General features: G+C 35.1%; 1 protein-coding gene across 1 annotated transcript in view; it reads left to right on the plus strand.

Moving 5' to 3' along the window:
- The window catches only part of LOC142339058 (uncharacterized), a 32,555-nt gene extending 18,594 nt beyond the window's left edge, over positions 1–13,961 (plus strand). Inside the window, exons 12-13 of the mRNA XM_075388717.1 lie at positions 1,352–1,735; positions 13,539–13,961. Coding sequence (XP_075244832.1) covers positions 1,352–1,735; positions 13,539–13,585 — 431 coding nt within the window. The 3' untranslated portion in view covers positions 13,586–13,961. The remainder of the gene's footprint in view (positions 1–1,351; positions 1,736–13,538) is intronic.
- Positions 13,962–22,636: the final 8,675 nt, after the last annotated feature.

Consider the following 22,636-nt stretch of genomic DNA (forward strand, 5'->3'; position numbering starts at 1 on the left):
TAACATATCTGCCTTCAATGAAAAGGCGAGTTTTTTGGTCTGTCTTTTTTACTTTTTTTTGAGACTGCAGATCTACGAAGCTATTGCGGCTATTTTCTGGCAATCTGCCATCTATGTTTTCTTTTGATTTTTAAATTATTTTTTGTGCAATTGATTTTTTTTTCTTATGTGGCAATGACGTTTTGATTGCTTCAAATTTAAAAATTTTGATTAACACTTTTGTACAATCTTCTAAGGGCTTGTATTTGGTAACATACGAAATTTTGCGTTTGATTATTGTTCTGTCTCTGTATTTTTTTTTCATTATTAATTTTGGTTTGATTAATTTTCTGGTCACTGTTTGGCTTTGTCTGGTTTTTTTGTGATTTAAAGCGACAACTAATGTATTTGTCAAAACGGGAAAGTTTATTTAGCCATCAATTGATCACTGTTTTTATATTGCAAAAAGTTTTTCAATCGAAAGAATTTACGGAAATTGAATTTTTTGTAACCATTTTTGGCCATTTCTTGCAGTATTTAGATTGTTCTTCCAAACATGCTTGCGTACTTTAATGTTTTCAATTGCTTACCAAAAAGGCGTGTTTTATAGATAGGTGTAATGTAATTTTTTAGTTCAGTCGGTTTCATGGGCTATCTTTATTTTTGACTGATTTTTTTGCTTTTAGTAGTCACTTTAGTAGGAACCAGTTGATATAAAAGGTAATTCTTTGGCGAGGAGAACTCCGGCCATGTTTTTAATTCGGCGTCAAGATTTTTTACGACTCTATGACGTCGCAACCACTTCAAATCTGCTTTTGGTTCATTTGTTTATGCAATTTCAACCGAAGTGCCTGTGTGACGTCATTTTTCAATTTTATGGAGCGAGTTTTTTGTTCATCCGCTTGATTAAGTTTTTGGTCACGCGTGACTTACCTCGCTCTCAAAAATGACTTCCTGACTCTGAAATGCTGATATAACAAAATATTTTTGTCTGTCTGTTCTTTTACTATCTTTCTGAGACTGCAGGTCTACGAAGCTATTGCGGCTATGTTTTAAATGTTCTGCTTCGCGTCAAGGGTTTGTTTTGTATTTGCGTATTTACTCGGGGCTGAATTAGCAAGCACCAAAATATTTTTCATCTCTAATGTTTCAAATTATAGTTTTCAAATAATATTTCAAATAATACTAAAACATCTCTAATAATTTGTTACAATTACAATTCTGATTTGGACAGAACTAATAATTTTGAGTTTTTTCAACTGTTGCGTCGCATTGTTTCATTGAAGCCAACCTTTTCGTTATACTTGGTCAAAATCGAACTAAATTAGAATCTAAAATGATAATTTCAGTCTGTGCATCATCTGCGTTTCAGTAATGTCACCAATGGGCCATGCAGTATACAGAGGCCAAGCGTGGCAACCTGCAGTAGGCTACCAAGCCATGTATCGGCCACAACAATCACCTCAACATATACAACATCATCCTACACAAGCCGCAAAGCCTCAACAGCAAGTTTATGTCAACAATTCCTACAATGGCCCAGCAACAGGCTATGCATACTCAGGATCTCCCCAAACAGTGCAACCCCCACAGTATTTCCAAACGAAGGATCCCTCAAGCATCCAAGCTGTGACGTCAGTGGCAGGAGGGGGAGGAGGAGTAGTTCAGATGTCCATCAACAGTTATTCCCCTAGCTTCCCACCCTCTAATATGGAACCATCTCCACATCATCAAAGTCATCAACAATTTAATTATGGTTAGTGTTCTGATGATTGCTTTGAAAAACTAAAATGATTTTGATTATATCTGATTATAGCTGCGAAGCTATAAGCTGAGCGGAGCTATATTGCGGTGCTCTTGGTTTTCTTTTTAATAGCCGCCGTCAGCCTCTCAACGGCTATTATTCAGGCGCTCTCCTTGTTAAGATTCGAATCGAAGTCTTTATGTTTAATAGCGGCCCTCATCTTCTCAGCCTGCTATTATAGCGCTCCTATTTTTTTACAATTCAAAGAATTTGAATTGTATTGGGGCGCTGTCTTTTTTTTAAAGATCTGTTCACACATTTTCATGATTTTTGAAGTCAAATTGGAGTAGTGATTTTGGTCACGCCGAAACATTAAGTGGAGCGAAAAAGCGAGTGGTTTTGCGGCGTGAAACTTTTTCGCTCCAAATTTAAAGTAGAGTGAGAAAACGGTGTTTGAACAAAAATTCGCGTTCTCGCTAGTGGTTTTTTGTTCACATGCGGCAATTTCACTTTGGTTTTTACTGTTTAATAGCCGCGAAGCGATAGCGGCTATTATTGGGGACATCGTGTTTTTTTTTTAATTCTGACCTGACTTCTTGGAATTGACTTTTTCACTAACTTCTATTGCTTTGCAGTTAAAATTTTTGTGCGTGACGTCATTTCTGCTTTTAGGCCAATTGCGTGACTTACCTCACTCAAAAAAATGACTTCTGAACTCACTTATGGAACTTTAAATTTTATGAACATTTTAGTTAAGATCAATAGTGTGCATCTAAGTAGTGCCAAACATATATGCCCTAATTCTTGAGTATTAGTCTTGAGTTTTTGAATTTGAATATCAATTTTGAAAAAGCTCTCTGAGCTTTTTTTCCTTATAGACCGTATGTGTCATAAAATTGACAGTCCGAATCTAACCCTAGTGGTCTATTAAAGGACTGGTGGTCGATCTGTCTATCTTATTTCTTTGGTTGTTTCAATTCATGGAAGGCAACAAGCGTCTAGCGCGGCTATTTTCCGGCAACCTGCCGGCTATGTTTTTAATAGCCGCCCTCATCTTCTCAGCCGGCTATTATAGCGCTCCTATATTTTTTTTACTTCGTCGAATAAAAAAATGTTTCGCTTTACCTCATTTTGCCGCTTTTTCAACATTTTGCGTGATATCTTTTGACTTCTCTAGGCTAGTTTCTCTCTTCTCGCATTCTGCTAAAAGTGATTCTGAACATCAGTTGCTCGGCAAATCAATTCAAAATGAACAGAGTCAGTATAAAAAGTTGAAGTCAGAAATGGAAACGGGATAAACCCATAAAGCCCAATTTTAGATGCCCGCTATTTGAACGTCGTTCCTATAAGTCTTAGTTATCATCTCTAATGCCTCTCTCTAAGAAACAGAAGTACGTTATGTTCAACTACGAAATGCCATCAAAATAAATCGGACTTAAAAAATGTTTTTGTGCAAAAATCTTTTTTTTTCAATATCTATTCTTTCAATCCCAATCATGCTTATTGGAATCAACGGCGGCTATTTTCCGGTAATCTGCCGGGTATGTTTTCGGTTTTTGGATTGGATTTTTTTCTAATTGGTTTTCTCAATCCATTCATAGTCCATTCGAGGTCTAATTTTCTGTTTAGTCAATGAAAATTCTTTGAATTGTACGTCAGGACTTGTCCTGCTATGTTTTTTTTACTTCGTCGAATGAAAAAATGTTTCACTTTACCTCATTTTGCCGCTTTTTCGACATTTTGCGTAAAATCTTTTTGACTTCTCTAGGCTAGTTTCACTTTTCTGTCATTCTGTTCAAAGTCCTTCTAAACAGCAGCTGCTCAGCAAAGCAATTCAAAATGAAGAGAGTCAGTATAAAAAATCAAAGTCAGAAATAGAAACGGGATTAACCCATAAAGCCCATTTTTAGATGCCCGATTCTTGAACTTTGTTCTCATAAGTTTTAGTTACTATCTATAACACTTTTTGGTATTGATTCTAGACCCTGTAGTCTCTCACTGAGAGACAGGACTATGTTCAACTACAAAATGACATCAAAATAAATCGCACTTAAAAATGTTGTAGAAATAACAATTTTTGTTGATATTTTGGAATCAACGGCGGCTATTTTCCGGCAATCTGCCGGGAATGTTTTTCTGTTTTTTTTATGAGTGACCGAGCAAGAAAACCGGAAGTTCAGGAAGTGAATAAAGTTTGAAAAAGTGGTTTTAGTGAACAATTTCGAAGAGCGGTGGTTACTTTGTTCATGCCTCCTTTTTAAACAGAGCAAGAGCTGTAGGTGTAAAAATATTTTTGCTGAGCGAGCAAATTTTTTAATCACGTGCGGCTTTTTCATGTTTGGCGGTTTTTTTGAATAGCCGCAAAGCGATAGCGGCCATTGTTGGGGATATCGTTTTTTTTTTCAATTCGAAGAATTTCAATTATATTGGGGTGCTCTCTTTTTTGATCCGTAGACACTTTTTCATGATATTTGAAGTCAAATTGGAGTGGTGATTTTGGGCACGCCCAAACAGGAAGTGAGCGAAAAGGCCAGTGGTTTTGCGGCGTGAAATTTTTTCACTCTAATGTTGATGTAGAGTAAGAAGTTGGTGTTTGAGCAGAAATTCGCTTTCTCGCTAGTGGTTGTTTTGTTCACTTGCGGCAATTTCTTTTTGATATTGTTTTTTCGATTTTTTTTGGATAGGAATTTCTTAATGATTTTCTTGCTAGTGGTTTTTTTGTTCACTTGCGGCATTTTGACTTTTCTGTTTTTTTTTTTCATTTTTTGTTTTTTAGGAAATTATTCTCCCAATTCACTCAGCGTCCGTTTTATGTCTAGTCTTTTGTTTAGTCTATGAAAATTCTTTGATTTTACGTCAGGACTTGTCCTGCTATGTTTTTTTAATTCTTCGTCTCCATCGATGATTCGTTTGTCCTGACTTCTTGGAATTGCCTTTTTCATTTTCAGTGATTTCTACTGCTTTGCAGTTAAAATTTGTGTGTGTGATCTCATTTGTTCTGCTTTTAGGTCAATTGCGTGACTTACCTCACTCAAAAAAATGACTTCTGAACTGGTTTAGTGGACCTTAATTTTTGTGAGCATTTACCAGTTAAAGGTCAATAGTGTGCATCTAAGTAGTGCCAAACCTATATGCCCGAGTTTTTGATTTCGAATATTAATTTTGAAAAAGCTCCATTAGGTTTTTTTTAATTATAGAGCGTGTGTCACCTAAATTGAGTTCAAATTTAGTCAAATTTTCTAGTGGCCTAATAAAAGACTGGTGGTCAATCTTTCTATCTTATTTCTTTAGTTTCAATTTATGGAAGGCCACAAGCGTCTCGCGGTATCGCGGCTATTTTCCGGCAATCTGTCGGCTATGTTTTGTTTTTGAAACTTTTATGTTGTCTAAGAGGTTATTTCATACTAAAGTCATAGTCTTAAGTTTCGTTTGATTGCGTTTCGAAGGATTTTGGTATTTAAATGGAGTTTCACACTAATTTGAAGGTTTTTCAACTAATTCTCCGGTTTTAAGGCTGTTTTCAGCGATTTCTCGCCTCATACTTGTAACTGAATGTAAGAATAATGCACGTGAGCAGTTTCAATTATAAATGAAGTTTTGATTCTTTGTTACCAGGCAATTTGTTTCTTTGATTTTTGACAAAAAGTATCGAAACATTGATAATTTTCTTAAGTTTTCTCGTTTTTCGGTTTTCAAAATAAGGATGTTATTGTACTTTTCTTTGGATTGTCCGAATTTTTGTGAGCATTTTAATTGTCTCCGTTGCTTGAAATATTGTTTTTTCTTTGTATTTGTACTTGTACAAATTGGAAAATTAATTGAAGTTCTGTTTTTTTTTTTGGTTTAAATAATTTTTTCAGTTAAATTTTGTTTTTTTTTTGTTTGATTAATATTGTCTTCGCTCTCCTTTGATGCGCACTGCGATCAGAGACTAGCTATTCGACAGGCTGCTTTATGTCGAACGTATCTTCAAGTCTTTTCGGGAATACTTTTGGCTATGCTTTTTTTCACTTTTCCTTTTGATCACGTTTTTCGTTTTTCGTCTTCACGCTTGACTTCTGACCTTCCTCACTCACTGTTTCAGGTGAGTAGATTTTAACTTTTTTCACGCGTTGAATTACGCAATGCAGTGAATTCATTCAAAGTCAATAGGGCAAAATTAAAAGAAACGGGATTAACCGATAAAATCTTGTTATTAAGTGACAGTCCTTAGCTGAATATTTTTCAGTCTATAAGCTAAATTAAGTGTATTTTAAGAGTCTAACTGAAACTGGACGCCAAATTTGAAAACTTTACTGAAAAAAATTCCGTCAATTTCTATCCCCTTTTCTCGTCATTTTCTGTTTCAATCCCAATGTGCATCAAGCACGTCGACGGCGGCTATTTTTCAGCTATGATTTGCTTTGTCGTCTGACGCTCTTATTACATTTGTTCACACAGCAAAGCTGAAAAAGTTTTGAATGACTTCTTCCTATTACTAAGGGTATTTGCGCTGGTGACTTCATTTCTCACCCTTTAGCGAACGTTTAAAGTTCATTTGAGCGATTAGATTCTGATCACACGTGACTTACGTCTTTCAATAAAATGACTTTTGCACTTTAAAAATTAAGTTTTATTTTAATTGGTTTCAGGTGAAAGGAACTCATATGTATAGTAAATGTCCCTAATGAAAAGCGCTTCTGCGCAATGAATATTTACAAATTTTATTAATTTGTCGCTAAGTGTTTTTTCACATAGTTTTTTGAGCGGCGCCTATTTCTTAACATATATCTGTATCTGTTTCTATCTCTCTCTCTCTCTCTCTCTCTCTCTCTCTCTCTCTCTCTCTGTTTTCTCTATTATAGGGCACTAAAGTCTTTTTTTTCTTAGCTATTCCGGCAATTTTCCGGCTGTTTTTTGCTTTGATAGAACAACAGAACCTTTATATTAATTGCTCTCAAATGAAGTTTGTTGCAATTATTTTAGACCTGTGGTTTTTCGTGCGATTTATTGCTTGAAAATTTTTTCTCTGATCCTTTCAACTTTTCCTAAAAAGGAGATAAACAGGCAGAGCCAGGAAAGCACTAAGAGACTGCGCTGTTCTCTTAGAGCCTTACGCCTTGCTAGTCTCTAAGTAAATTAGGATTTAAAAGTTCAGTAGAGTGATTGCTGGCTGACCTCAGTTTTAGGCTGAATAGTTTTCAGTTTATAAGCTGAATTAAGTGTATTTTAAGAGTCTAACTGAAACTGGACGCCAAATTTGAACACTTTTTCATACTGAAAAAATATTCGTCAGTTTCTATCCCCTTGTCATTTTCTGTTTCAATCCCAATGTGCATCAAGCACGTCGACGGCGGCTATTATTCGGCTATGATTTGCTTCGTCGTCTGACGCTCTTTTTCGTTTTACATTTGTTCATACAGCAAAGCTGAAAAAGTTTCTGAATGACTTCTTCCTATCACTAAGGCTATTTGCGCGGGTGACTATATTTCTCAACCTTTAGCGAACGTTTAAAGTTCATTTGAGTGATTCGATTCTGATCACACGTGACTTACGTCTTTCAATAAAATGACTTTTGCACTTTAAAACTTAAATTTAATTTGAATTAGTTTAAGGTCAAAGGAATTAAGTATAGTAAATGTCCCTAATGAAAAGGCTTCTGCGCAATGAATTTGTACAATTTTTTTAATTTTATGGCTAAATGATTTTTACATAGTTTTTTGAGCGGCGCCGATTAATTTTTCAACATATATCTATCTACACTACCCTTCCCCCCAATCGCTTGACCCCACCCCCATCATTTGCCCCCGGTGCATCCCCCACCCCAACCCCGTCGCTACGCTCACCTCACGCTGCAATTACGCTAGCCTCATTAAACCCTTCTAACGTTAGCATCCCTGAGCCCCAGCCGGCTGCTACCAAAGCCGACCACACGCTTGTCCTTTGAGAGCCATTAGCCGCAAAGCGATAGCTGGGGCTTTTAATGGACTTCTGGTTGTTGAATTTTTGTCAAGATTTTTGTTACGACTATATGACGCCACAATCACTTCAAATCTGCTTTTTTTCATTTGATAATGCAATTTCAGATGAATTGCGTACGTGCCGTCATTTTTCACCCTCAAGGGAGATAGTTTTTTTGATATCCTCAATCTGAAATATACTTCTTAACTTGTTTTTCAAAGAGTAAGCTCAAGTGAGTGCGTGCCACTCTAATTGAAGGTTTTTTGAGAGCAGCTAGTAGAAGCAGCGATAAGGTAAACAAATTCTTAATCAAAATAATGACATCTCAGTCTTTATTAAAAATGATGTTCCTTTTTTGGCCTGTTTCTTTTTACTTTCTTTTTGAGACTGCTGATCTACAAAGCTATTGCAAGTATTGTTCTAGCAATCTGCCAGCTACATTTAAATATTTAACCTGTTATGGTTTACTACAAGTGTTTGTTTTAGTTTGATTTGTATTAGGGCGCTGTTTTCCTGAGGCTAGAAGAATATCGGAGAGTTTTTTAAATTACACTCGAAAAAGTGTTGTTTTTGCTTATTTGTATTGAAACTAGCATTTGTATCCCCTCTTTAGGACGATTTAGGATGTCTAACTACAGAATGACATCAAATTGTTCTTGCTCAAAAATCAATATTTTCGGATCTTTCAATCAGAATTGGGGTTTCGAGAATTAACGGCGGATATTTTCCGACAATCTCACTGGTATATTGCAACAATAAATTTAGCTATGTTTTTCTTGATTTATAGATTAATATGTTTTTCGGCTACAGTGTCTTTTTTTGAACCTAGATTCGAATTATTTGACAGGCTAGTTTTTTCTACGAAGATAAATTCTTTGGTTCCGTATTTCTTCCGGCTGTTTTCTAATCAGTTATTTAAAGTGAATTTGATGCAGGAAACGAAATACGTGAAAACAATTGGAGTGCGGTTTTTTCAGGCAGTTTTTTACTGTTTTGTTCAAGTTTTAGGCTATTGATCTGATTTTTGCTAATTTGTTGGTTTTGCAGCTGTTTTTTTTGGTTTTTAGAAAAGTAAAGTAAGTTTTTTATCATCATTTTGATTTATTGCAGTCATTGGTGTCTGAATAAGCGTCTTGCACAAAGGAAAGATATTTATCAATTTATTGCAGTTTTGATAGATTGCAAAAACTTATGTGGAAATAATCGATTTCAGTTTGTTTTGGTGCTATTTTGTTCTGTTAATTGACTTAAGTTAGTTTATTTTTTTGTGATTGGTGTTAATAGTTTTGTAAATATGTAATAGTTTTCTGAGTCCGTTTTTTTGTCAAGATGAGTCTTTGAGCCGTTTCCGGAAAACTTCAGGCTTGTTTTTCAAGATCTTCACATTTTTTCATTTTCGAAATTTTGATTTTGATGACGTCGCAACAGATGATGTAGAGGTAATCCGAGTGGATTTTGGGGGTGAATTTTTTCACTAAATTTCACGAACGTTGTTTGAGCAAAATTTTACTTTTCGCTTGTAATTTCACATACGTTATATTGACTTCTGTTTTTATTGTTTTGTTGATTTTTCCTGCATGTTTTTCCGAATCAGTTTCTATTGATTTTTATGCGCATTTTTAATTTAGTTAATAACAATTTTGAGATTTGTGGTTCAGTTCCGTTGCCGCTTTTTCTTACAATACACATTTTATGCTGGCTTTTTATTATTTGTGCACACTTTTATTCGACTTCGTTGCCAGTGAAATGTTATTTTAATAATGAATTTCTCCCCGCTGGTGTAATTAGGGCAAAAAAGCGTGTATCTCATGAACGTCATAATCTGTCTAGCTGCTCGAAAAAGGGCGTGGGATATTGGTGTTCGAACAAAACATCAATTTCGATTTTTATCGATTTTCTCATCAGCTTCGTATTGAGGAATAAAGGACATTCATTAAATGTTTCGGGGTATAGAGTTTGAATTTTAGCTTTGATATTAACTATTATCAAAAATTTTTACATTTGAGATTTGCTCAGTTTTTGCCGATTTTGCTTTGTCGTTTAGCATCAATAATGACATTAATCACGGGTTCTAGTGAAGCTTAAACGACCTTCATTGATCGTTTTTGTGCATAGCGTGTTATGTGGCGTTTTGCGTACATAGCTTTGACACTACCTGTTCCAAAAATTTTTTAGTATATTTTGGAGTTTCTCTTATTTTTGTTGTCATATTGCATAATTTATTTAAACAGGAGGCTTTTGATTTTCTATCGAGGAATTAGCTGGAGCTTTTCATTGATTTTTATTGATAGCTTCGTTTAGCATCAATAATGCTAAAACTTGCACCCTCTGTTTTTTATGTATTTACAACCTGCAACTTGTTTTTACAACTTGCACCCTCTGTTTTTTATGAAATGTTATAGGAATTTGTTTTGGCGTCTTATTTGTTCTTCTTGTTGTCTTGGAAGTTAGTCTATTTGGCGTTATGAAGAGTAGGGGAATCAGTTTATTTTAGTCAATTGATATTCTTTGGTTGTTATGACTGACGCTATTTTTTTACTAGTCGCCCTCGGCTTCTCAGTCGGCCTTCATAGCGCTCTTATTTTTTCTACTTCGCCAGACAATTTTGTTTGCTCTGCCTAATGTTCATAACTTGTTCAGCATTTCGCGTGACATCTTTTTGACTTCTCTAGGCTAGTCTGAAATGTGCTTCTAAGCAGCAGTTGCTCAGCAAAGCAATCTAAAGTCAACATAATCAGGATTGAAAAAAGAAATTGAAATGAAAACGGGATAAACCCATAAGGCCCAATTTTAGATGCCCGCTACCCTGAATTTTGTCTGTATAAGTCTTAATATACCTTATGCGTTTTGGTTTTGATACTAGCACGTGAATCTTCTCATTAAGAAACAGGAGTATGTATAACTACGAAAGTCAATCAAAATAGTTTGCACTTTGTACAACAAGGTTTTTGTACAATTTTCATTATTGTTTCTGTGTAGCTTCAATCCCATTAGGTGTTTTGGAAATCAATGGCGGCTATTTTCCGACAATCTGTTGGGTATGTTTAATATCCGCACAGCGATAGTTGGGGCTATTATTGGCCTTCTCTTGTTATTTTTTAATTCAAAGAATTTGAATTGTATTGGAGCGCTGTCTTTTTTTTAAGATCTGTTCATACATTTTCATGATTTTTGAAGTCAAATTGGAGTAGTGATTTTGGTCTCGCCGAAACAGGAAGTGGAGCGAAAAAACGAGTGGTTTTGCGGCGTGAATTTTTTTCACTCTAATTTTAAAGTAGAGTGAGAAAATGGTGTTTGAACAAAAATTCGCGTTCTTGCTAGTGGTTTTTGTTCACATGCGGCAATTTCACTTTGGTTTTTACTGTTTTTTCGAATTTTTGGATTGGATTTCTTTTCTAAATGGTTTTCCAATCCATTCATAATCCCTTCTAGTTCTAGTTTTCCTTTTAGTCAATGAAAATTCTTTGAATTGTACGTCAGGACTTGTCCTGCTATGTTTTTTTTATTTCGTCGTCAAGATTTTTGTTACGACCATATGACGTCACAACCACTTCAAATCTGCCTTTTGTTCATTCTTTCATGCAATTTGAACTGAATTGCGTGCGTGACGTCATTTTTTGCTCTTAGTGGAACGAGTTTTTTTGTTCATTCGCTTGATTAAATTTTTGGTCACACGTGACTTACCTTGCTCTCAAAAATGATTTCCTGCTTTGAAATTGACTTTTATTTACTTTATTTCAATGAGGTAAGGTCAAGTGAATGTTTGTCACTCTAAATGAAATTTATTTGAGAACAGCTAATAGAAGCAGCATTAACCTATACAGATTCGTAATCAAAATATAACATCTCAGCCTTCAATGAAGACTTTTTTCTTTGGTCTGTCTTGTTTACTGTTTTTTTTATGAGACTGCAGATCTACAAAGCTATTGTGGCTATTTTCTGGCAATATGCCAGCTATGTTTAAAATTTTTCGTTTTTTGGTAATTAATCTCGTTGATTAAAGATCTCATCGGCCGTCTGACGCGGAAAAGCCTGTTCATTTTTTGGGATCCGTATGCATATGTTATTAAAGACTTGGATAACATTTGTTTTCAAATAAATTGAGAACTTTTGAATATTGCGGTCAGGTGGAATTTTTAAAAACGTTAGATGATTTCTCTACGTTCAACAATACGGTGTCAAGGCTTCTGATACGTTAATGTTTTTTCGAAAAACGTTTCGTTGAAAACGTTTTGATATTTTGCTAGAGTTTTTTTGCATTTTTTGTAGCATTGTTTCTCATTGGCTTTCCGTGGCCCTGAAATTCTGTTAAAATTTATATAGGGTCATATGTTTAATTTTTGAAAAGTTGTTTCTTTATAAATGAGGATAGTCATGTTGTAAGTTCTTTCAATTTTTTGTATTTTATTTCAGGACTTATCCTGTTATGTTTTTACAATCCAAGGTCCTCAGCCTTGCCTTAGTAATTTTTAGAGTGCTTAATGTACTGAAGTTGCTGGGAACGTTTAATTTCATGGTGAAAGGGTCATTTTGAAGGTTTTTATCACAAAATTCTGCTGTTTTTCTTAATTTTTGTCCGTTTCTTGCAATTCCTCTGAAACAGGACTAAAATAACATTTACTTAAACTCCTAGTATTGTTGTGTAAGATTAAAAAACTTCACTTTTTTTAGTCTTATAATTTTGGTAACGCAAACTTAATTGCAAAAATTTTTGTTTGGTTTTTTAGGTTCTCCAAACTTTTGGGACTTCGGCTTTTTGGCTGGTTTTGTTCTATTGATCTGCTGGTCAGATACAGTTTTTAGTTTTTAATAGCCGCCCTCATCTTCTCAGCCGGCTGTTATAGCGCTCCTAATTTTTTTTACTTTGTCGAACTTTTATTCGCTTTACCCATTTTGCCGCTTTTGCGACATTTTGCGTGAAATCTTTTTGACATCTCTAGGCTAGTTTCACTCTTCTGTCATTCTGCTCAAAGTCCTTTTAAACAGCAGCTGCTCAGCAAAGCAATTCAAAATGAAGAGAGTCAGTATAAAAAAATCAAAGTCATAAATAGAAACGGAATAAACCCGTAAAGCCCATTTTCAGATACCCGGTACTTGAACTTTGTTCTCATAAGTTCTAGTTACTATCTATAATGCTTTTTGGTATTAATACTAGACCCTGCAGCCTCTCACTGAGATACAGGAGTGTGTTCAATTACGAAATGACATCAAAATAAATCGCACTTAAAAATGTTGTTGATATTTTCTTTTCTTTCAATCCCAATAGAGTTATGGGAATCAACGGCAGCTATTTTCCGGCAATCTGCCGGGTATGTTTTATTCATTTATTTAGGTCGTATTTCAGTACTTGTCCTGCAGTTTTTCTTTTAATTTGTTCCACTTTTCGATCTTAAGCTTAATAGCCCTCCCTCACTTAAGAAGCTGAATTAAGTATCAGTTTAGAATCAAATTGAAACTGCTCACCAATTTAGACACTTTTGACACTTGGAAAAAAATTCTGTAAATTTCATTTTTCGTTTTTTTTTGCTTCAATCGTGATGCCAGTCAAGGGCGGCTATTTTTGCCGGCTATGTTTTTTTATGACCCGGATTTCAGAGATTTTCTTTTAGATTTTTGGAATTTAAGCTATGTAATACTATGTGTGCTTGATGGCTGTTTTGACCGCGCATATATTATTAAGGACTGGAGGTGATGGAATTGTGATATATGACACTCCTGTTGTTATTTATCATCTATAAAGTATTACATGCTGCGTCTTGAAAATCCCATACGTTTTTTTTTTTTTTGCTTTTAGGATTGCAATCTACAGTACACCTAAATACAGCAACGTTCGAGCTAAATGATTGCAATGCATGATGAAATGTTTCTGTTTCAGGCAACATGCAGCCACCGAACCCCACCGATGCAATATTAATCGAGTAGACCAGCACACCTCAAATTAACACACCCGATCACTTTAATCTAACCCGGATACCAAGTGAACAGCTACAAAATGTAATTGGCGAATAATATCTTTTTGTCATTTTATTATTTTGAGAGGTGAAGTTGTTGTGATTTCTGTGGATGCTTACATAATATAATCGGTGCTTATTAGTTGATTATTTCGAAGTAATATTAACGTAATAGAAATAGAAGTTACAGTTTTGTACTGCCACTATACAACCACATGGACTCAATTCGACAGGCGCTTAACTAGCTGACTAAATGTGCTCTGAATTTTTTTCAACTTAGATTTGTCCCTCCATTCCTATGGATTTAGCGATCAATTAATTATCACAAATTTCATCTATTTGTCTCATTTCTTTTCATTTCTACGGTCTCCGAAGTTGAGCAGATTTCGCTTTAGCTTTTTGTTATAGCTGATAGTGCCAGACTGTGAGCTGATTTTCTTGAAAAATTTCAATTGCTCTAGGAGTTTGAAGCAATTAGTGTAATCGTATGTCTTTTTATGCAACAATTTTGCTTGAGCGTTTTTACTTCTTGAGTGACGTTTGAGCCCTTGACTTTTTGGGTTTTGCGTGATCTAAATTTCTCATTCCCAATCGTTAACAGCTGAACAAAAGTGCACTGCAATTGATGTCCTTTTTTCACTTTAAATCTCAAGAGTGATATGTTAGCCTCTAATGACATCATTTGAAGCATCTTACTGAGATTTTCAGTCCCACCTCCTCCTCCAGGCTACATGGTCTCTCTTGACAGAAGCGGGCTGCAATTAAATAGAGCCCCAATAGTCGTTCGAGAGAAATTCTTCCGACGCGGGTTGGTTTCTTTCTGTAGAATATTATATTTCAAATTTAGAAATCTGAGTGAAAAGATATTATTAATAGCCGCGAAGCGATAGCGGCTATTATTGGGGACATCGTGGTTTTTTTTACAATCCAAGAATTGGATTGTATTGGTGCTCTGTCTTTTTTTTTATTTTTGTAAGATTTTTTCACACCTTTTTTCATGACTTTGAGCTTTCAAAACGGGATAAACCGGTAAAGCTCAGCGGGCATCAAGTTTCATTAGAGGCCCTTAGCCGCGTTTAGTAGTCCTTCAGGTGCTTGGAGTTGGTAAGTAACTGGCAAGGCCATATTTCAAGGTCAAAAGGTCATTCTTAGGAGTTTTTGAGCCCAAAATGTTGCAATTTTTCGCGTTTTTTCGTCTTTTTTCGAATTTCTTGTTGGATCAGTCTGACATATAGGTTCGTAAAAAATGATGAAGTTCTTTTGCAATAAATAATTACTTTTTACGACCATTTTAAGAGCTATATCTTTTGGTACTCGAAACATAAACACGCAAATTTATTCAAATTTTTACAATTTTTGTGAAGTTTTTTGAAAATTGTTGTCATATTTTGAGTTTTTCAGCCCTAGCTGCCAAGCAACCTCCTCAACGGTTTGATAATAGCCGACTGCATAGTTTCTAGTGGTAATAGAAGGGTTTTCAACATTTTAACATCGCGAATTTTAGCAAGTTTTTGATAAAACTTGCATTTTTTTTAATTAAAAATTTGTTGTCATTATCTAAATTTTTCGATTTCCAGGAGCCAGGAAATTTCATATAGCGTTTGATAACTTGCTACTAAAAACTTTTTGTTGGCCGTGAAATCGTTTTCATCATTTTAATGTCACGATAAAAGCTTGAAGAGTTTTAGCAATGAATATTTTGTTTAGCTTGTTTGATTAGCTTAGTTCCTCAACTTTGGTGATAGTCTTTTTGGCTGGGAATGTTCAATTGATCTGCTGGTCAGGTACAATAGTTTTCAGTTTTTCTATCAATTCTTTGGATTGTATTTCAGGACTTGTCCTGCTATGTTTTTTTAATTCGTCGTCTCCATCGATGATTCTTACGACCTGACTTCTTGGAATTGACTTCAGTGACTTCTATTGCTTTGCAGTTAAAATTTATGTACGTGACGTTGTTTCTGGTTTTAGGTCAATTGCGTGACTTACCTCACTCAAAAAAATGACTTATGGAACTTTAATTTTTTATGAAGATTTACTAGTTAATAGTGTGCATCTAAGTAGTGCCAATCTTGTATGCCCTAATTCGTGATTATTAGTCTTGAGTTTTTGATTTCGAATATCAATTTTGAAATAGCTATTTAAGGGCTTTTTCTTTATAGAACGTATGTGTCAAAAAAATTGACAGTCCGAAGCAAACCCAAAAAGTCTTGTGGTCTATTAAAGGACTGGTGGTCGATCTGTCTATCTTATTTCTTTAGGTGTTTCAATTCATGGAAGGCCACGAGCGTCTATCGCGGCTATTTTTCGGCAATCTGCGGCTATGTTTTATTGTGTAGTTTCTAATTAATCAATCGCAAAAAAATATATAGCCTTTAAATGAGCCCTGTTGTACTTTAATACTTAATTTTCTGTCTCCAATCCAACTCAGTAAAGAAACTGTTTAGTTTACTACCAAAGTTCAAGTCGAAAGAACGGAAGTAGAACGGAATTTAATTGCTCTCTAACGAAGTAATTATTAATAGCCGCCGTCAGTCGGGCTATTATTTTGAGAGGTGAAGAGAGTGCCTATTATTTAGGCGCTCTTTGTTTAATTCGCTTTACCTTTTGATCACGTGTTTCATTTTACATAAGTCACGATTTTCACGCTTGACTGCTGAGTTACTTCACTCACTGTTTCGATTGATTGGATTATAAATTCTTTCACGTACTGAATTACGTAATTTAGTGAATACAGTCAAAGTCAAAAGAGCAAAATCAAAAGAAACGGGATAAACATATACAGACCGGTCATTAAGCCATAGTGCGTTAGGTTATAAAAGTTCATTAAAGCAATAGCTAGCTGACATCAGTTTTAAGCTTAAGAGCTTTAATTTAAAATGTGCGTCAATATCCCAATTTTTGTCAAGCGGGTCAACAGCGGCTTTTTTCCGGCAATTTGTCGGCGTTGGTCTTCTAATTCGAAAATTTTGCTTGATTGTTTTGACTTCTCGAGTGACTTTGAGGCCGTTGACTTCTTCATTTTGTGTGATTTAAATTTGTCTCTCGCTCACAAGTGTCAGCAGCGTCACGGTAAGTTTTCAGCCCTATGGTTCAAAGGAAGTTACCAAGTAGAATACAAAATTCTTTTGCAGTTGCTAAGAAATTTTTTACCCTGTAATTTAATTTTGAAAATGTACAAATTTCATCCAGGTTTTTCCAGTGATTCTCACTTATAAAACCAGTAAAAGCAAATGTAAAAATATGCTAAACAAGATGATTTTTGTTGTTGAGTTTTCATAATTAAAATATACAAGAGAATTGTAGTATTGACAAGTGTTGGTCAAACTGTTTTTTTCTACAATCTTCATACAACAGTCAATTTCCTGACTTACTCTTCGATACAATAGAAATGAGATCAAAAGACTAACAGTCATGAAAGTTGTTTTGAGTGTGTCTAATTCTCCAGTCATCACGAACTGATGATCTGTAGTTGATTGCTTCCTAACAAATACAATTCGAAAGAACAATTTTTTCTGAGCCACCTGCTTCAAGAATGCTGCGATAATGCTCAGGATCTCAATTTTTAAACTTTTAAAGATCATCAACCAAAATAAAACGTAGTCTCAAGTCTTTTGAGACCTCCATATTATTGCACTCAATGGATTTAAGGAACAAATAGTTGTTTTGAGAGAGCGTATGTACCAAAATCATTTGGAAAACCTTAAAACTCGAACGTAACTAGTTGTGGATACTACCCTTATGAATTGTTTTTATTAGTGTATGCGATGTTTTCTTACAAATACTGAATTAGGATTAGGAAGCGTTGACAGAATTAAGAAAGTTCTCGCATTGGAATCAAATTTAATTCATGCTGCCTTTTTTGGGTGTATTGATATTCTGATATCGCTGGGAAGGCTGGAGTTTAAGATAATTGTCTGATCAAGGTGCTGTGTGAATGTGAAGATTTGCACAGGAAGGTTCAACAAAACTCCCAATGAAATAGTTTTATCAATAGCTGCAAAGCGATAACTAGGGATATTATTGGCTTTCCATTTGTTTTTATTGGCTCTCAAGGTTTTAATTTCGACCATATATCTTCACGATCCCTTCAAATCTGCTTTTTAATTGCTCTTCTTGAACGAAGTGCATAGCAATTATCGTAAACGTGTGTCTTTTTTAATGCAAAATTTCCGCTTGACGGTTTTGACTTTTCGAGTGACTTTTACGCCCTTGACTTTTTGCGTTTCGCGTGATCTAAAATTCTCTCTCAATCACAATTTCAAGCAGCTGAACTAAATTGGCGGAAATTTAATACTAAAATTTAATTGAAAATTGCGACGAAACTGGCGCCATTTTTCACTTTAAGTTTTAATAGTGGTATATGTTATCCTCTAATGTGGTTATTTGAAGCCCACTATTGAGCTTCATAGTCCCATTTAGGCTCACTCCCCCCCCCCCGACTGAAGCACTGAAGCAGGCCGCAATTGATTAGAGCTCCCACTAGTCGTTCGAGAGCAATTCTAGTTTCGTCGGTTCTGTTTCTTTATTCATGCAATTGTGTGCGTGATTTAATTTTTCACTCTTAGTGGAGCGAGTTTTTACAACTCAAAGAATTTGAATAGTATTGGGGCGCTGTATTTTTAAAAAGATCTGTTCACATTTTTTCATGAGTTTTGAAGTCGAATTGAATTGATAATGTTGGTCACGCCGAAACAGCAAGTGGAGCAAATAACGATTGGTTTTTTGGGTCGTAAAATTTTATACTCTACTTTAAGTGAGATGGCATTTTATGCGAAAACAAGATTAGGCTAACAGAACACGTAATTGTTCCGAATATTATGGATATGGTTAATTTGCCAAAAAAAAGTTAATATATTAAAATTAAATTATGCATTTTGCTTTACTATCGCGTAGAATTAGCAAAAACGGCAAAATTTTAATTTAAGAACACATAGGATGCATAAGTTAAACTAGCCTTCTGTGGAGTTAACGATGACTATGTCAGCAGTTTTTAGGTGTATTTGTGCGGCAAAATTAAACAAAGTGGAATAAAGAAGCTTATTTAATGTCATTTTTGATAAAAAGAAGGCTGAACTTCAAAAAATTTAGCAAAGGTTTTTAGCCAACATTGGATCAAATAGTTCAACAACACTTTTCTATTTTTAGCGGTAAAACCAAACACCACCGTACCAACTTACCTCAACACTTAACATATTTCTAATGTTGGCAAAATATTGCGTAATTATATGGAAAATTTGAACAATAACAACAGAAATGTCGAATAAATTTTCAGAGAATTATAAACCTTGCTAACTCCGTGGCGAAAACGAAATTCAATGACGGTCTTTCTGATGATAGCACTCACAACCCTCGATGATGAATAAACTGATCGGCCAAAATTGACTGAACAAGAAACTCATTTGAGTATATAGTCTGTTCACACTTTCATGATTTTTGAAGTCGAATTGAAGTGATATATTTGGTCACGCCAAAACAGGAAGTGGGGCAAAGTGAGTGGTTTTTGCGGTGTAAAATTTTTTACTCTGGTTTTAAGGTGGATGGGGTCATACGTGAAAACTAGATTAGGCCAACACATTTTTCGTCGCAACTAGGCAACAATTTTAAAGTGAAGTTATGTAAACATTAGTCGAGTAGCAATTGAAACACTTAAGGATGGTACTTGAAAATCCACTTCAAGCTATAAAGTAATCAAGTGTTTCTATCAAATGGCCTTACGTGAAAATGAGTAATAAAGTACATTTATAATGTATCGTTTTTGTGAATTATTTTGGCCCGTCAGTAATATTCCTACAAATTCTTTGGCAAAAACGCACGAAAGAGTCGAAAACATGTTAAAAATATTCGTTTTTATTCTAAATAGTTCAGATTTATTTGACATAAAATAATGCGAGAAAAATGGTGCCATAAATGCTAGAAGGACATAAAATGAAGTGGTACAATAGCTCTATTTGAAAAACTGTGATTGTTTTTGGAAGCTATTATGATGTAGACGTTTGTTAGTAACATTCGAGCACTCTATAACGTCAAGTGGATTTTGAAGTAATGCTTATAAGTGTTTTTATTGGGATTCGCCTAATGTCCACAAAACCTTAGTTCAACGTTTTGGCCTAATGATGACAAAAAATGTGTTAATCGAGTTTTCGCCTAATATCATACGCCCCAATTTTAAAGCAGAGAGAAAATGGTGTTTGAACAAAAAAATTGCTTCTGATTTTTTGTTCACGTGCGGCATTTTGACTGATTTTTGTTTTTCATGATAAGATTTTTTTCTAAAGGGTTTTCCCAATCCATTTGTAGTCCGTTCTAGGTTTTTTGTCAATGAAAGTTCTTTGAATTGCAGACTTCTCCTGCTATGTTTTTTCACTCTCAGAAAGGACTCTCCTCGCTTTCAAATTGAGTTTCGCTAACTTTCAGCAATTAAAACTTTTTGAAACTCCAGCTCTACGAAGCTATTGCTGCTATTTTGTGGCAATCTACCAGCTATTTTTTAAATCAGAACGCCGAGCAAGATAAATGATGGGAGTTTTAATTGATCTAGTCATCATTTATAGGAGAGAAATGTAGAGAAAAAAGCGATAAATATAGGTGGGGAAAATTTTTGCTTGTCTATCCAAATCTAGTTTACGTGCTTCAAAGGAAATTTCAAAAAGGAGTTCTTTTAGTTAAAATTGCTTTACCTATTTAGTTCTCTGAAATGACTAATTGGTGGCCGGGCAGTTCAAAAAACAGGCTTTGTTGTCATTTAGGGCTGTTTGTGCTATATTTTCCTAGCAGTTACTTAAGCGCCTTCGGAAATATTGGATCGATTCTGTTTCGGCCCCATTGTTTTTATACCCCCAGCGGGGGGGGGGGGGGGAGGAGCAGGACTAGAATAAATCTGAAATTTTTTTTGTATTACTTTCCTGGAGTTCCATTATATTCTACTGTTTTGATGTTTGTCTTGAATTTTTTGCCTTTCTTTGTCTTCAATTTTGTCAAGTGAATCCTAGAGTTTTTTGGGATTCATTCTGTTCTGCCCTCCCAAAGTAATTTTATGCCCCCCACCGTTTGTAATAAATTATGTGGTGTTATAAAGCAGGAGACTATCTTGGCTGGTGCGCAAAAGTAGAAAAGAGCAAAAAACAAACATGCTTGAAATTTTTTCAAACGAATTTCAAAGGTTAATTCGCAGCTAATAGTTTTTGAATTATATGCCCTCTGTCATCAATAAGTATCCGTGACTTTTTGAGCTAACGGCTTTTCAACTTTGACTGTATATTTAGTTAGTAAGTCTTTATTTCTTGCCTGCATTTGTGAGCATTTTTGTCGCTCTATTCCCTTCGTGTAATAAATTAAGCAATTGTTTTTTAGTGTGTATCAAGGATTTCAGTGTTTATTAAAAATAAGCGAGATAAAAACGTATTGTTTTTCTGCCTTATAAAATGACTTCTTGGCCCAATTAGTAGAGGTCACCCATATTAGTCGTGTTGGTCTTTGCGCAATTTGTCGTACTACCAATTTTCTGTCCATTCGTTTTCTTCGTCTGTTCTTTTTAATTGCTCTTGAACGAAGTCAATAGCAATTATTGTAAATGTGTTGGTCTTTTTTATGCAAATTTTTTGCTTGACCAGTTTGAGATGTTCTAAAACATTCTTTGACTTCTCAAGTGACTTTTTTCACGCTTTCGTTCGTCAGTTTTGAGTGATCTCCATTGCTCTCACTCCGAAGTAAAGCTTGTTGCTATAAAATTGATTGCAGCATAGCAGGAAGGAGGGTCTGAAAGCCGAGTTGGCAGTGCTTCTGGCCAGTGAGCGGGAAGGCAATGGTTCGAATCCCTGCGTAGTAAATTATTTTTGCACCCATAAAGAAAAATTTATCTAGGCTACAGGCCCTGAATTAAATTGCTTTGCCTGTAGTTCAAGAGCGATTCTTCCGACATTAGTCGGTTTATGTTTAATTTTTGTCCTCAAAAACCTGATAAATAGGTTTAGACCGCAGGGCGTTAAGTTCTCTTAGAGCCTTACGGCCCATTATTCTCTAAGTGTGAGAGTAATTGCAATAGTTTAACAATCAGAAATTAATGGTGCGAAAGGCGGTTCTTAGAGTTTGACCCCATCATACATAATCCGCCCTGCCTTAACACTAACCCCACCCCAACTCCACCCTCTTCACCTGATTCCATGCGTAGCCCTGCCCCCTCGACCCCAACACCGCTCTTCCCCTATGCATTCATGGCGTGTAAAGTGGTTCTTAGAGTTTTAACCCCTCAATTATTCCCCACCACTTTTTTACCCGCTCTCTTGGCTATTGAAAACAACCACCCACCTGTTGTTTGCGAGCGATTCGTCAAAAATTAGGCACTCATGTTAGGCACTACTTTTTTTGGTCGACTTTGTTAGATTTGTAAACTGGTCCAAATTTGTATTTTTTGTAAAATCATTGGAATTTGAAAGACAAATTTGTAATTTCTGTAATGAATTTTCTGAATTGTCTAAATAACTTTATCGAAAAGCATTTAATTTTTGGTTTTATCCTGAATATCGTGTCCGCATTTTTGATTCATTCTCAGAAAGGTAAATAAATTCCATCTTTCTTATCTACGCAATGAGTTGTCTGGTGTCTTTAATTTTTAAAATGTAGCTAATGATTTATTGACTTTACAGTACTTTTTCCTAATGTGACCAGGTTTTTGTGGTTTTCGATTTTTTTCGATTTGTTTTAATTTTTTGAGTTCTCTGGAGTTTTTTTCCGTTTTTCGGTTTGAGGAACTCCATTGTTTGAATGATTTTCCTGTTAAATAGCACATCGGGTTGTATTATAGTCAGTTTTGAACCCGCGAAAAAAAAAACAGGAAAAATCCAGCCATATTTCCGGCCTATATTTACAAGAGTCAATGCTTACTGGTGTTAAATTTCTTGTACTCAATTTTAGAGACTGAATTCTGCACTTTTACTTTCATATGAAATAGAGGACCAAGTTTATCTGATGATTTCCCCATGTTGACCAGTGGGGACAGCGTCTTCCATTTTCCTATAATCTGATG

Source organism: Convolutriloba macropyga, chromosome 5 (assembly GCF_964194025.1).
Source record: "Convolutriloba macropyga chromosome 5, txConMacr16.3, whole genome shotgun sequence".
Taxonomy (NCBI): Eukaryota; Metazoa; Xenacoelomorpha; order Acoela; family Convolutidae; genus Convolutriloba; species Convolutriloba macropyga.